The 16,555-nt window shown below is 50.3% G+C and overlaps 1 protein-coding gene across 1 annotated transcript; it reads left to right on the forward strand.

The window, feature by feature from the left end:
* Window positions 1-49: 49 nt before the first annotated feature.
* LOC116969813 (SCO-spondin-like) lies at window positions 50-16,136 on the forward strand (the record flags this gene model as incomplete). Its single annotated transcript, XM_033016593.1, has 6 exons — window positions 50-120; window positions 10,382-10,552; window positions 11,012-11,094; window positions 13,316-13,483; window positions 14,545-14,897; window positions 16,034-16,136. Coding segments are annotated over exons 1-6 (949 nt in total), but the record flags the coding sequence as incomplete, so codon positions are not given.
* Window positions 16,137-16,555: the final 419 nt, after the last annotated feature.

Genomic DNA, 16,555 nt, shown 5'->3' on the forward strand with positions numbered 1-16,555 from the left:
CCGTCCCCCCCACACAGATCACTCGGGCAGTTGTCCAAGCAGGGCTGTGATGCCGCTGCACGTCAGTGCCCATGTGCTCCTGCTGCTGCTGCTGCTCGCCCGTCCGACCTTGGCCCCAGGGTAAGGTCAGCAGCGGACCGGCCGAAGTGGGAGGGGGGGGCAGAGAGGGGGCAGAGGGGAAACGTCCACTCTGTCCGGGGGTGGTGTCAGATGTCTGAGGGGGTCAGCGGTCAGGATCCAATATGGGGTCACGAGTCGGGGTCTTGACTTCAGGGCTGCAAACATCGGGTGAGAGTTGAGAGTGAGAAATTGCGAGAGACCAAGCCCGAGGGCGCATAGCGTCCAACGTTGGGGGCGGGGTGGGGGTGAGTGAGGTTGTGGGAGGGGGGAACCCTACTCCCATTGGTATGGAGCTTTTGCATTTTTCAGCTTGAAATTGTGCAATCTGGTGTCTACTGTAGCGAGTCTTTTAACTAACACTTGAATGCAATATTTATGCTTTAAATTGGATTAGCTATGAATAAGGTTAGGCTAGATTACATTCCTAATTACATTCCACAGTAGAGCCAGGCTCTGATCAACAGGTGCAGCACATGAATGATCTTAATATATCCATGTATGGAAATCAGATTATAATCAAATACTTGGCCCATGTTGACCAACCTGGGTCTCACTGCACACCTGGTACTACTCCTGACCCTGACTCCAATTGCATGCCTTCTCTCATTCCTGACCCTGAGTCCAGCCTTACACCTGACCCCCTATTCTACCCTGATCATAGCTGCTTACCTGCTTAGGTTCCCAGTGCTGAACACTCCCATTGTCCCAGCTTTGACTGTACACCCAGTACTATTCCAGACCTTGACTCTGGATGCACACTTGGCCTTGCTCCTAGCCCCTCTGCATTGACAATATATCTGGCCCACACATAAAACCCCATATCTGACCCCCTGGACTTAACCTATTACGTTCAAGTCCTAATGTGATAATCTTTTATGGGGCACTTCACGGACCAAATTTTCTTTGACAAAATTTGCTACATCCATTGGCTTCCTTGTTATCTAACATGCTAGTTACTTTGTCAAAGAAGTCATCAATTGGTTGAACACAATTTCTCATCCATAAAATTATACTCACTCAGCTGTATGTATTCTGTTACCATTTCCTTCATTTTCCTAACAAACTGTCCTGAAGTCATTTTCATCCCCAATATTTTCAGTATTTTGCTGTCTTCCTCTCAGCTGAGACTTTTCCAAAATGCAAAGTCCAATAACTATATATTTAAGCAATATTATTCTATTCAATGTGATCTTGAGAGTACATAATGTTTTCTGTGGTATTCATAACACAACAATGATAAAAAGATCTTTGTTTTGATTGCACCTATCAACATGCATACATTATTATATTACAGTTAATATGTACCGAGGACAAATTTTGTTCCAATGCTCCCCATTCCCAATTACTTTTACATTGAAGTGATTGAAATCCAAGGGAAGTTTAAATGGCTTCAGACAAATAAAACCTCCGGAATGGATGATATTCATTACGTGGTTGGTTGGCGTCAGTATCAGCACAATTACTATATTAAACTTTGAATCTTCAGATGTCCTGGTTCAAGACAAAACTAAAGACAAATAATAACCTCCTCACACATTCCCCTGCAAGTATCTCTGTCACACTGTTAAAATATGCCCCTTCTTTGAACAAGCTCTTAAATATCGCAACTGAATCAGTTTCCATCTGATTACACTCCTTGAGGATGTTCATCTACGTGTTCAATTAATAAAACAACGAGATTGGGGACATTTCTATTCAACCTGTCAAAGGAATTTGGTGGGGGGGGGTGGGGGTTAGAAATAGTCAGTGAGGTAAACAAACATAATAGTTGAGTGGCAAATGACAATAGTGCTACCTTCCCAATATTTAACTGAAGGAAATAATGGGTTATCGGGGCTGTATGTTGTGACAGACAGCCTGACACATTGAATGCCATTTTAATATCACACTTATCCCATTCCTTCTTGATATTCCGGATTAATAAATTTAGGTTTTGCCAACTAATTACAAATCAATAACATTAGCCAACTCCGAAACACGAAGCGCTGAGCATTGGGATCCAGACATCACGGACAACTTGCCTCAGTTCCCCGCTCACATCTGGCAGTGCTCTCTGTCTGAACCATCGGCCATGGAGCGTTTTTGAAAGTGGGTGGGGCTGAGCGATTACTGATCACTCGCCTTGGGGGTATTCGGCTAGGAAGTGGAGCAACCAAGTGGGGGAAGGGTGGGAAGTTTTTGATATTTGATGTATTAAAATCATGTTTTAGTGCATTGTAGAAGTATGATTTCAATGTTTCTTGTTTTAAGTATTTTTAAGAGGTAACTTTTTAAGGGGTAACATTTTCCACACAAAGAGTATTGGGTGTATGAAACAAGCTGCCAGAGGAAGTAGTTGAGGCAGGGACTATCCCAACATTTAAGAAACAGTTAGACTGATACAAGGATAGGACAGGTTTGGAGGGATATGGACCAAAAGTAGGTAGTGTACCTGGGACATGTTGAGGGGTTGGTCCAAAGGGCCTGTTTTCACACTGTATCACTCTATGACTACATTATACCTCCACCATGCATGAATGCTTCAAAATCAAGTGGTCGAATTTTATTGCAACATATTCAAGCATAGAAACATAGAAAATAGGTGCAGGAATAGGCCAGCAGCCCTTCGAGCCAGCACTGCCATTCAATATGATCATGGCTGTTCATCTAAAATCAGTACCTCTTTCCTGTTTCTTCCCCCATATCCCTTGATGTTGCGAGCCCCAAGAGCTAAATGTAGCTCTTGAAAACATCCAGCGAATTGGCTTCCACTGCCTTCTGTGGCAGAGAATTCCACGGATTCACAACTCTCTGGGTGAAGAAAGTTTGTCTTCATCTCAGTCCTAACTGGCCTACCCTTTATTCTGAAACTGTGACCCCTGGTTCTGAACTCCCCCAACATCGGGAACATTTTTCCTGCAGTTACAGTAAGTGAAAATCTAGCAAGCAAGCAGGATGCTTTCTCCAACCACCCCCATTTGAAGGCAACTATCTTCCACCGTTTCTACCCAGTGCTTGGTACCTACTTCCAGCAGCCACTGGTTGTCCTCCAGAATGCACCGAGCCGCCGCCTGAAGGGCCTGTCCCACTTAGGCGATCTTTTGGGCGACTACAAGCGAGGGTGGCAGCAATTTTTGCTGTTGGAGGTTGTCGTAGCTTGTCGCGAGGATTCGTAGGTGAATGCTAGTCAAACTAGTCCCTGACAGTCGCCTCAGTGGGATAGACCCATAAGTGCGTGGGAATAGCGCAGATCGGGGAGCCGCGACCAGCTGCGTCACTCGTTGTCCAGCCCACTCTCCAAGTCGCCGATAGACACAAAAAGCCGGAGTAACATCCAGTTTCCTCTCTGTGTCTGGGGACCGATTCCAAGCACCAGAGGCCCATTGATCTGCGGCGCTGCTCTATACGTGATTGGCTTTGTGGAGATCAGAGTCAGATGTCACCGTGTCCCGGCACTCGGCCCTACACAGCCCTGCTAGCCGGACTGGGTTCAGTTTAGAGATACAGCGCGGAAACAGGCCCTTCGGCCCACTGAGTCTGTACCGACCAGCGATCCCCGCACATTAACACTATCCTACACACACTAGGGATAATTTACACTTATACCAAGCCAGTTAACCAGACCTTCAGTCTGAAGAAGGGTCTTGACCCAAAACGTCACCTCCAGAGATGCTGCCTGGCCCGCTGAGTTACTCCAGCACTTTGTGTCTATTGGTTTAAACCAGCATCTGCAGTTCCTTCCTACACGTGTACCTGTCCAAATGCCGTTTAAATGTCATTGTGGTAATTTCAAGTGTAGAATGAAGACAAGAGTGTTTAGTTGTCGTGTGCAGCGACATCAGAACAATGACATTCTCAGTTGCTGCAACTTAACAGGCCGGTTAAAGCAACAACACACAGATACATGTAAATACATTGATTTAGTTTACTATTGCCACCTGTAGCGAGGTACAGGGAAAAGCTTTTGTTGCGTGCGATCCGGTAAATGCAAGCAAGCCGCTCACAATGTACAGATAAAGGAGAATGGCCGCAACATATATAATCAATAATACAATGGATTAATAATCAGTAATATTGCGTAATCATCCCGGCATATCAGCGGAGGCCCAAGTATTAGCATTACAATTAATGCCCCACAGCGCCGGAGACCCGGGTTCGATCCTGGTCTCGGGTGCTGTCTGTGTGGAGTTTGCACGTTCTCCCTGTGACCGCGTGGGTTTCCTCCGGGTGCTCCGGTTTCCTCCCACATCCCAAAGACGTGCGGGTTTGTAGGTTAATTGGCCCTCTGTAAATTGGCCCCCTAGTGTGTAGGGAGTGGAGGCGAAAGTGGGATAACATGGAACCAGTGTGAACGGGTGATCGATGGTCGGCACGGACTCGAGGGGCCGAAGGGCCTGTTTCCACGCTGTATCTTTGAACTAATTATAACATTGAACAAATCAAGACTTACCATTTGAACATGAACAATATTATCCCAAGGTTGCAGAGTATTTGAATGGCATTTACTGCATAATCCAAGGTTATTCTTTGTAAAGTGAAGGGCGAAGTTCATCTCCACAAGTTTCATTTTCTGAAGTTAATTTGTAGTTTATATCTACCATCTTGCCTTTGCTTATTTGTTCCCACGATACATGAATCCAAGACTTACATTTAAAGATGAACAAAATATCAATTTACAGACAGGTATCAACTAATTTCCCCGATTGAGTATGAATATCGATTTCTTTAACATCCCCTCTCTCTGTCCCTCCCCCACCCGAGTGGTACTAGCTTCAAAGTCTTCTTGTTGGGTCTCATTGTGTGAGAAGGAACTGCAGATGCTGGTTTAAACCGAAGAGAGACACAAAATGCTGGGGAAACACAACGGGACAGGCAGCATCTCTGGAGAGAAGGAATGGGTGACGTTTAGAGTCGAGACCCTTCTAAAGGCTTCAGGTCGAGACCCTTAGAAGGGTCACGACCAGAAACGTCACCCATTCCTTCTCTCCAGAGACGCTGCCTGATCCATGCTGGTCACCAGGGCGAATTCGGCACAGAGACTCTCAAGGAAGCGGCGCAAATCTTCCGACGCCTCCGACGGCCCGGGACTCTTGCACTGAGGCTGCTCCATGGCCGGAGCTGCAGCGAGAGCGACTCGCCAGCCCGGCAAACACTCGTCAGCCCGTCAAACACTCGCCAGCCCTGGATCCCCGTCCGCATCTGTCCCCGCCACTGTTTCTGCTTCCATCCCTCCCTCAGCCCCGGCTCTCCAACACCCGCGGCCCATGCAGTAGATATGAGTTTTGAAATTCTGGTTGATCACAGAATTTCTCACGACAGAGCGTGAGAAATTTGTGATCAGCGTGAGAGCGTGAGAATTTGTCGAAATGCGTGAGTCTCGCGCTCAATGCGTGAGAGTTGGCAGCCCTGAGTCTGACTTGGTGTCGCCAGGGTGACCAAAATTATTGTCACTGCAGGAATCCGGTGAGGAACACAAATGAGACTTTAAATTATGCAAAGTTGTGCGATACGGCACAAAGGGAAGAGTGTGCCAGAAAACAAGGCCTTAGAGCCGAACACTCTCTGTGGCCTCGTGCGTTCCAGTGCGTTGGAATTGCCGTACCGGGCCGTGATGCATCCAGTCAGCACAGTTTCTAAAGAACATCTGAAGAAATTTGTTGGAATACTCGGTGACGAATCTCTTCTAAGCGGAGTCACCGCTGAGCTCCTCCAATAGTTTGGCTTTTACCTGTGTAGAGATGTTCTTTAGAAGTTGTTATAGCACCTGCCTCCACTACCTCCTCCCGCAGCTCGTTCTAAATACCCACCACCCTCCATGTGCCCCTTGGGTTCCTATTAAACCTTTCCCCTCTCACCTTAAACCTATGCCCTGTGTTTAGACACCCCTACCCAATGAATGATCGATCACCTTATCTCCACCCCCCATCCTTGTTTTTGAGTGAGGGCAATGTCACGGCAGTATAGGAGCAGGGAGGTTCTACTGCAGTTGTACAGGGTCTTGGTGAGACCACACCTGGAGTATTGCGTACAGTTTTGGTCTCCTAATCTGAGGAAAGACATTCTTGCCATAGAGGGAGTACAGAGAATGTTCACCAGACTGATTCCTGGATGTCAGGACTTTCATATGAAGAAAGACTGGATAGACTCGGTTTGTACTCGCTAGAATTTAGAAGATTGAGGGGGGATCTTATAGAAACTTACAAAATTCTTAAGGGGTTGGACAGGCTAGATGCAGGAAGATTGTTCCCGATGTTGGGGAAGTCCAGAACAAGGGGTCACAGTTTAAGGATAAGGGGGAAATCTTTTAGGACCGAGATGAGAAAAAAAATTTTCACACAGAGAGTAGTGAATATGTGGAATTCTCTGCCACAGAAGGTAGTTGAGGCCAGTTCATTGGCTATATTTAAGAGGGAGTTAGATGTGGCCCTTGTGGCTAAAGGGATCAGGGGGTATGGAGAGAAGGCAGGTACAGGATACTGAGTTGGATGATCAGCCATGATCATATTGAATGGCGGTGCAGGCTCGAAGGGCCGAATGGCCTACTCCTGCACCTATCTTCTATGTTTCTATGTTTCTATGTAGTAGTCCAAGATGACATTACTGATGGTTTGTCCAGCGAGGTTATATAGGTGGAGCTGAGAAATACAAAGTGGATGATCACCTTGTTGGGGGTTTCCATGGGAGTTGGAAGAGCAAATATGCCAGGAGATTGCAGGCAGCTGGAAGACCCATGGTGTTGACACAGAAGGGGATTTTAACAATCCCAATATAGACTGGGGTTGACACAGTGCCAAGGGCTTGGACAAGGTGCAATTTGTTTAATGAGTTCAGGAAAGTTTCCTTTGGAAATATGTAGAGGGCCCTACACAGGAGGGGGCAAAGCTGGATCACCTCTTAAGTATTTAAGAAGGAACTGCAGATGCTGGAAAATCGAAGGTAGACAAAAGTGCTGGAGTTTGGCAACGTTTCGGGTCGAAACCTTTCTCCAGTCTGAAGAAGGGTTTCGTCCCGAAACGTTGCCTATTCCCTTCGTTCCATAGATGCTGCATAGATCTCCCTCACCACCCCAATAATTGGGCAAGTGACTGAAGTGTTGGTAGGTGAGCCTTTTGAGACCAGCGGCCACGGTTCTATTAGTTTAAAAATAGTTGTGGATAAAGACAGGGTGAGGCCATGAGTTAAAATTCTGAATTAGGGCCAGGCCGAATTTGATGGTATTAGACAGGAACTTGCTAAAATTGATTAGCGTAGGTTGTTTAAGGGCAATGAAAGCCTGGAAAGTGGGATGTTTTTAAAAGTGTGATCACACATAAAAGTGTGATGCCAGAGAGTAATGGTGGATGGTTGTTTGTCAGGTTGGAGGCCAGTGACTAGTGAGGTGCCACAGGGATCTGTGTTGGGTCCACTGTTGTTTGTCATGTACATCAATGATCTGGATGATGGTGTGGTAAATTGGATTAGTAAGTATGCAGATGATACTAAGATAGGTGGTGTTGTGGATAATGAAGTAGATTTTCAAAGTCTACAGAGAGATTTATGCCAGTTGGAAGAGTGGACTGAAAGATGGCAGATGGAGTTTAATGCTGATAAGTGTGAGGTGCTACATCTTGGCAGGACAAATCAAAATAGGACGTACATGGTAAATGGTAGGGAATTGAAGAGTTCAGGTGAACAGAGGGATCTGGGAATAACTGTGCACAGTTCGCTGAAAGTGGAATCTCATGTAGATAGGGTGGTAAAGAAAGCTTTTGGTGTGCTGGCCTTTATAAATCAGAGCATTGAGTATAGAAGTTGGGATGTAATGTTAAAATTGTACAAGGCATTGGTGAGGCCAATTCTGGAGTATGGGGTACAATTTTGGTTGCCTAATTATAGGAAGGATGTCAACAAAATAGAGAGAGTACAGAGGAGATTTACTAGAATGTTGCCTGGGTTTCAGCAACTAAGTTACAGAGAAAGGTTGAACAAGTTAGGGCTTTATTCTTTGGAGCGCAGAAGGTTAAGGGGGGACTTGATAGAGGTCTTTAAAATGATGAGAGGGATAGACAGAGTTGACGTGGATAAGCTTTTCCCACTGAGAGTAGGGAAGATTCAAACAAGGGGACATGACTTGAGAATTAAGGGACAGAAGTTTAGGGGTAACATGAGGGGGAACTTCTTTACTCAGAGAGTGGTGGCTGTGTGGAATGAGCTTCCAGTGAAGGTGGTGGAGGCAGGTTCGTTTTTATCATTTAAAAATAAATTGGATGGGTATATGGACGGGAAAGGAATGGAGGGTTATGGTCTGAGCGCAGGTAGATGGGACTAGGGGAGAATACGTGTTCGGCACGGACTAGAAGGGTCGAGATGGCCTGTTTCCGTGCTGTAATTGTTATATGGTTATATGGTTATATGACAAGAGTTCAGGCCACGCATGTCCCTATTAGAGTGAAGGGCACGGCACATGGGGGTAAGGAAGGTTGCGGAATTGATGCTCTAGTCAGGGATAAGAAGGAGGCATGGAACAGGGATAGGCTGCTGGGATCAGGTGCATTCCTGGAGGAGTTTCAGGAACTGAAGATCGTGCTTAAAGAAGGAAATCAGGGGGGGCACAATAATGGCAGACGTTTGCTCTGGCATGAAGGAGGATTCAAAGAGATTTTATGTACATTATTAAGGGAAATATGGTAATTAAGGGGAAAAAGGGGGGAAGAAAAAGGCAACTGATCCATTCTACCACAACTAGAGAGGACTTTGCACTAAACGCTACTCCTGGTGGCACAGCGGTAGAGTTGCTGCCTTACAGCAGAATGCAGCGCCAGAGACCCGGGTTCGATCCCGACTACGGGTGCTGTCTGTATGGAGTTTGTACGTTCTTCCCGTGATCTGCGCGGGTTTTCTCCAAGATCTTCGGTTTCCTCCCACACTCCAAAGACGTACGGGTTTGTAGGTTACTTGGCTTGATAAATGTAAAATTGTCCAAGTTGGCGATATGCAGAGTACTGCCCTGCCCACTACAACGTTCAGAAGGTTCAGAAGGTATTCCCATAATTCCCTTTATCATGTCCAGTGTCTGCACACTGTGGATGGCTCGATTGGAATTATGTATTGTCTTTCCGCTGACTGGTTAGCACGCAACAAAAGCGTTAAGGGCCTGTCCCACCAGCGTGCGATTGCATGCGTCTAGCGCGACCAACCGTGGTGGCTTGAGCCGTACGGCCTCGCGGGGCCGGTCCCACTTCCAACCGCGGAGTCGTCTGGAGTTGGTCCCGACATCATACTCGCCAATCAGCTGGGCAGGAGGCGGGCCGACTGAATTTGGACGTCGCACGGCGTCGGGTGGTTACGTCATTGCGCAACGGCATGCTGGGCGGTGACGTCATCGCGCAACGCCACGCGCTAGGCGTACACCGTCAAGACAGGCCGTTCTTGACACCAGGTCAGACACCATCTCTGGGGAGAAGGAATGGGTGACGTTTCGGGTCGAGACTCTTCTTCGGACTGAAGGTCGCGAGAAAGGGAAACGACAGAACTCGTGTCCCTGTCCCATGACTCCCAGTCTGAGGAAGGGTCGCGACCCGAGACTTCACTCATTCCTTGTCCTCAGAGATGGTGTCTGCCCCGAACAGACATCCTCTCCTGCAGAATTGCCTCCAGGAATGTCCCACCCCTGACGTCAGGCTCCCAATCCTGCGGTTCCCCCAGTTCTGCTCTCACTCCCCCTCCCCGCAGATGGAACGAGGACAGAGTTCCCCTGGCCCTCACCTTTCACCCCACCAGACCCCACATCCTCCAACTTGATCCCACCATAAGTCGCATCTTCCCATTTCCACCGTCCTCAGAATCCTGAAATGTCGCCCATCCACGTTCTCCAGAGATGCTGCTTGACCCGCTGAGTTACACCAGCACTGTGTGTTGGGAGTCAGGGGTCAGGGTTGCGGTTGGAGGTCGGTATGGGGGTCAGGGGTCGGTGTGGGGGGGAATTAGGGTTGGGGTCAAGTCGTATCGGGGTCAAGGTTGAGGTTGGGTCGGTGCTGTGGTCATAATTGGGGTCGGGCTGGGGATTGGGGTCAGGGGTCGGTACTGGGGTCAGAAATCGATGTCACGTTGGGGGCCGGGAGTTGGGTTGGGGTCAGGGGTTTGTGTTAGGATGGGGGCTGAGAGTTGGAGCCAGGGTCGGGGGTCGGGGGTCAGGGTCAGGGGCTGGTGTTTGGCTGGGGCTGGGGTCAGGGGTCTGTGTTGGGTTGGGGGCTGGAGTTGGGCTGGGAATCGAGGCACTGAGGCTCAGGGTGCTGTGTTGCAGACACGGGTGCGTTCGCACGGTGCGTGAGTCACGGCTGGAGAGAGTGACTGGTGCGGAGTGGGCACGGGTGCCGTGTGCCGGGGTTTCTCGTCTCCTGGCGCAGGGCTGGAGCCTGGAGCGGGGACGACCCCACAGTGACCGTCATGACCCCTCAACCTGTCTCGTCCACAGGTAGGATCAAGAGGCAGCGGCCGACCCCAGTTTTGCCTCTGACCCCGCCGTGAACCCACCCCGCCGTGAACCCACCCCGCCGTGCCCCCCGCCGGGACAATGACCCTGCCCTGACCCCTGCCCAGCCTGACCTCTGCCAGGCCTGTGACCAGGCCCATGACCCCTGCCTGACCCATGACCCCAGCCTGGCCAATGACCCCAGCCCAGCTCGTGACCCCATCATGTCCCAGCTCTAACCCCTGGCTGGCCTCTGACCCGGCACCAATCACCGCCTGGCCCGTGACCCCACACTGATCTTGACCTTCACTTTGAACCCAGCCTGTGACCCTGGCTAATGGCTCCATCCAACCTCTAACCTCATTGGCCCACAAACAAAAACCTTATCCTCCCGTGACCCCACTCGCCCCCGATAGTTACCCCTGACCCCATCTCTGCGGTAACAGTGATCTCCTACCGCAGGCGGCCGGCGCCACGGGTCGTGTGGACCAACCGGACGGTCAACGTCTGCTGTGATGGGTCAGCCGGACCCTCTTGCCCACAGGGTGAGTACGGGGGGGGGGGAGTGTCACCCCTGACCCCTCACTAACACCAACTTCTGACCCCTGCTCCCAGGTGAGTTTGGGGGTGAGAGTGACCCCTGACCCTGACCTCTAACCCCCTGCCCCCCCGGGGTGAGTACAGGGGGAGAGTCATCCTGACCCCCACCTTGAACTCTCACGACCACTGACCTCTGATCCCCCTGTCCCCAGGGTGGGTATGGAGGGTGCACACACACACACACACACACTGACCATAAATTGCACAGAATTCTCACACACTCTTAGCACAGTAAAATGATGAAAGATGTTTGCAAAAACTGGACATTGCTGCAGAAACACAAGTGGAATAAAGGCACCTGTGGTAGTGCACCCTCTGACTCATAGCACGCATAGTACAGCCCAGAAACAGGCTCTTCGGCCCACCATATCTGTGCCTGAACATGATGCCAAGACATGATCCCTATCCCTCCATTCCCTGCATACCCATCTACATTATCCCAAAGTCCCTTAAACGCCATTATTGTAACTGCCTCCTTCATGTTCCAGGCACCTATCACCCTCTGTAAAATTGCCCCGCACAGCTCCCTTAAACATTACCCATCTCACTTTCTAGAAATTTCCATCCTGGGAAAAATGTTCTGACTGTCTACCTTATCTATGCCTCTCATAATTTTATATACTTCCATCCTGCTGCCCTCAACCTCTAGCGTTCCAGAGGAAACAGTCATAGCAACATAGACAATAGGTGCAGGAGTAGGCCATTCGGCCCTTCGAGCCTGCACCGCCATTCAATATGATCATGGCTGATCATCCAACTCAGTATCCCATCCCTGCCTTCTCTCCATACCCCCTGATCCCTTTAGCCACAAGGGCCACATCTAACTCTCTCTTAAATATAGCCAATGAACTGGCCTCAACTACCTCCTGTGGCAGAGAATTCCACAGATTCACCACTCTCTGTGTGAAAAATGTTTTCCTCATCTCGGTCCTAAAAGGTTTCCCTCTTATCCTTAAACTGTGACCCCTTGTTCTGGACTTCCCCAACATCGGGAATAATCTTCCTGCATCTAGCCTGTCCAACCCCTTAAGAATTTTGTGCGTTTCTGTAAGATCCCCCCTCAATCTTCTAAATTCTAGAGAGTACAAGCCGAGTCTATCCAGTCTTTCTTCATATGAAAGTCCTGACATCCCAGGAATCAGTCTGGTGAACCTTCTCTGTACTCCCTCTATGGCAAGAATGTATTTTCTCAGATTAGGAGACCAGAACTGTACGCAATACTCCAGGTGTGGTCTCACCAAGACCCTGTACAACTGCAGTAGAAACTCCCTGCTCCTATACTCAAATCCTTTTGCTATGAATGCTAACATACCATGCTGAGTCCAAGTCTGTCAACCCCCTCCATGTAGCCAATGGCCTCTAACCCAGGCAGCGTTGTGGTGAACCATCTCTACACCCTGTACGTCCTTCCTGTAATGGGGCTGACCAGAACTGTGCACAATACTCCCAGTGCGGCCTGACCAACGTGCTACACAGCTGTACTTGACTTCCTGACATACTCAATGCCTTGGCTTATGAAGGCAAGCGCATTGTAACGCCTTCTTTACTGCCCCATCTACTTGTGCTGCCTCCTTCAGCCAGCTGTGGACGTGGACTCCAACATTCCTCTGCACATCAATGCTGTTAAGTGTTTCGCCATGAACTGTTTGCTCTCCCCCTCCATTCAACCTCCCAAAGTGCAACAGCTTACACAAGCTAACGTTGCGTCCAGTGCAGGTTGGGTGAGGGGCGAGGGTGGACTGTCCGTGGCTCCATCCCCCTCCCCCTCCCCCTCCCCCCCCATGTGTGTCGCTCACCCTGTGAATGTGAGGGTAGAGGTGTGGGGGGAGGGGGCTGGGGTATAAAGGGGAGGGGTGGTTAGGGAGAGGGTGGTGGGGGGTGGGGGAGAGGGGAGGGCGTGGGGAAACTGGGGGTTGGAGAGGGGGGGTTGGGAAGGGAGAGAGGGGTGGGGTGGGGAGGGGGTGAGGCGGGGTGGGATGAGAGGGGGGGGGTGAGGAGAGGAGGGTGGGGAGAGGGGAGGACGTGGGGAAACGGGTGGGGTGGGGTAGGGAGAGAGGGGTGGGGAGGGGGTGAGGCGGGTGGGGAGGGAGGTGATGAGAGGGGGGGGGTGACTCTGACCCTGTGTCTCTGTGCTGTGCTGCACTGAGCCTGGAAGTCCCGTTGCAGACGCTGAGTTCCTGGGTCGCTGCTACACCACCGCAGCCTGCTGGCAGCTCACCTGGGGCAGCAACGCATCTGACGTGTCGATGGAGAGTTGCTGCGGCGATCAGCAGGGTCGCAGCTGGAGTAACCGTGCCGGAGTCTGCCTCCCCTGTCCCCCCCTCACCTCGACAGGTCAGTGCTGCACTGCGCATCTGTTACCAAGCACCAGCGCAGGGATGCATGCACCAGAGCAGGGCTGCATGCACCAGAGCAGGGCTGCATGCACCAGAGCAGGGCTGCATGCACCAGAGCAGGGATGCATGCACCAGAGCAGGGCTGCATGCACCAGAGCAGGGATGCATGCACCAGCGCAGGGATGCATGCACCAGAGCAGGGATGCATGCACCAGAGCAGGGCTGCATGCACCAGAGCAGGGATGCATGCACCAGAGCAGGGCTGCATGCACCAGAGCAGGGCTGCATGCACCAGCGCAGGGATGCATGCGCCAGCGCAGGGATGCATGCTCCCGTGCAGGGCTGCATGCTCCAGGGCAGGTCTCCAGACACTTACTGAGGGCCAATGCAGGCCTCAGGCTGCACCAACACAAGGCTCCTGAGCCAAAGAAACCCACTGGTCTCAGCAGTTTGAGCAGCATCGGTGAGGCATGGTGGCGCAGTGGTAGAGTTGCTACCTTACAGCGCTAGAGACCGGGGTTGGATCCTGACTGCAGGTGCTGTCTGTGTGGAGTTTGTACGTTCTCCCCGTGACCACGCAGGTTTCCTCCGGGTTCCCTCCACTCCTTGACATGCAGGGGAGTCAAGAACCAGAGGGCACAGGTTAAGGTTGGTGGGTTTGTGGAACGAGCTGCCAGAGGAGGTAATTCAAGCAGGTACAATAACAGCATTCAAAAGACATTTGGACAGATACATGGACAGGAAAAGTGCAGCGGAACATGGGCTGAATGCGGGCAGATGTGACTAGTGTAGATGGGACATGTTGGCCGGCGTGGACGTGTTGGGCTCAGCGATAGGGTGCGGGCCAAAGGCCAACGGTCACCCATCACTGGTCAACTGGTCAGCAGTCACTGGTCAACTGGCCAGTGATCAACTGATCTGTAGTTACTGGTCAACTATCTGGTCAATGATCTGGTCAGTGGTCACTGGTCAATTATCTGGTCACTGGTCAGTGGTCAGTGGTCAGTGGTCATTGGTCAGCCACTGAACCCACTCACTCTCCCTGTGCTCTGTCCACAGATATCACGGGTCAAGGGTCAGTGGTCAGATTCCGTGCCCCACGGGCTGCATCCACTCCACTGCCCCTCGGCGCGGTACTTCTGGGCTCTGGCCAGGTCTGGCCGCTCGGCCCGACGATGCTGGTCCCTGGCCGTGACCGGCCGCTCGGCCCGACGATGCTGGTGTCCGGCCGGGACTGGCCTCGGGCGGCCTGCGTGACCTGGAGCGGCGTCCACTACCGGACGTTTGATGGCCGGCACTTCACCTTTGGGGGCAGCTGCACCTACACGCTGGCCGCAGGGCTGGACGGCACCTGGAGCGTCCACCTGTCCACCCCGCCCTGCACTGGCAGCGTCCGCACAGAGTGCCCCAAGGTCAGTCCGTGACCCCCGACCCAACGAGCCCCGACCCACCGCCTGCACCGTGACCCCGGCCAACGAACCCCGACCCACCGCCCGCACCCACCGTCCACTTCTCCACCTCGCTCTGCGTCGCTGCCGGCACTGATTGCCCCAAGGTCAGTCTGTGACCCCCCCTAACCTCCTGCACCGTGCCCCAAGGTCAGTCTGTGACCCCCCCTAACCTCCTGCACTGTGCCCCAAGGTCTGCCCGTGATCCTGTAACCCCAACCCCCTGACCCACTCTCTCTCTCTCTCTCGTGTTTTTTGATTTTTTATTATTTTTTTTTAATGTATTTTATTTATTAGAAGTACAGTACATTACAAGAGTACAAGCCACATATATCTAATTACATTTATTGCACCCCTTCATTTTTTAAGCTTTAAAAAGAGAGAGAAATAAAGAAAGTAAAGAAAGTGAGAGAGTCGTGATAGTGTGAAAAAGTGATCAAAAAGAAAGACCCATTAAGCAAAGAGTTAGGGGAAAAAGTTAAGAAATAGGCCGTAGAAAATAAAAAAAAGACAAAGCACTATTATGAAAACCGCGCAGAAAGGGATATACCAACTTCGTATTTTTCATCCCCCCCTTACCAGATCCTGACACCATTTCTTTTAGAAGTACTGATGCACCTTATACTTGTAGTAAGTCGATAAATGCAGACCACGTCTTTTGGAAGTGGTCTGATTTGCCTGCAAGAAGGAGTCTCATATCTTCCAGGTGTAATGTTTCAAACATATTTGAAATACACATATTTATTGTTGGTATAGGGGCGTTTTTCCAGAATTTAAGTATAAGCTTTTTCCCCGTTGTTAACCCGTAATTAAATAGATTATTTAGAAACACAGTTAGTTCAGGGCTGCCTTCCATTGTTCCAAAGATAATCCATTCTGCTTTTGGTATCAATTTTATTTTTAATGATTTTGTGATGATTTCAAAAATGTCAGTCCAAAATTTTTGAATTTTTATACAAAAAAACAAATGAGTGCGGAATAGGAGCTTCTTGAGATCGGCATTTATCACCAATAGGGGAGACGTTAGGAAAAAGTTTACTTATTTTGGTTTTTGAATAGTATAATCTATGTGAGACTCTCGTGTTTTGTTGTGTTTGCAGGCGCTGAGGGCCATGTTTGGCCTGGACCTGGTCTTGATCGAGAATGGAACCGTTGTCATTAATGGGGCACTGCTCTCCCCGGGGCAGTCCCACCTGCACAGTGGTGAGTCTCCCCCACACACCCTCCGTCTCCCCCCCCCCAATTAGAATCACCTGCCAGACGCAGTCACCCAGCACGGGTACAGGCACACCGGCCCAATTTGCCCACACCGATCAACATGCCCCATCTACACCAGTCCCACCTGCCAATGTTTGGCCCATAGCCCTCTGAAGCTTTACTATCCATATACCCGTCTAAATGCCTTTCGATGTGGTTATAGCACCTGCCTCAGCGACAACATTCCATCAACCATTCCTCAGCCCACCTGACCAACCGATCAAGACCCTGCTGCAATATTTGACAGCCATCTTCACTATCTACAATACCAACCACCTTTTGTATCATCTGCAAACTTGCTAATCTTGCCTTGTACATTCTCAGCCAAATCATTGATATCGATGGCAAACAGCACTGAACACTGT

This window comes from Amblyraja radiata, unplaced genomic scaffold, assembly GCF_010909765.2.
Source record: "Amblyraja radiata isolate CabotCenter1 unplaced genomic scaffold, sAmbRad1.1.pri scaffold_1257_ctg1, whole genome shotgun sequence".
Classification (NCBI taxonomy): Eukaryota; Metazoa; Chordata; class Chondrichthyes; order Rajiformes; family Rajidae; genus Amblyraja; species Amblyraja radiata.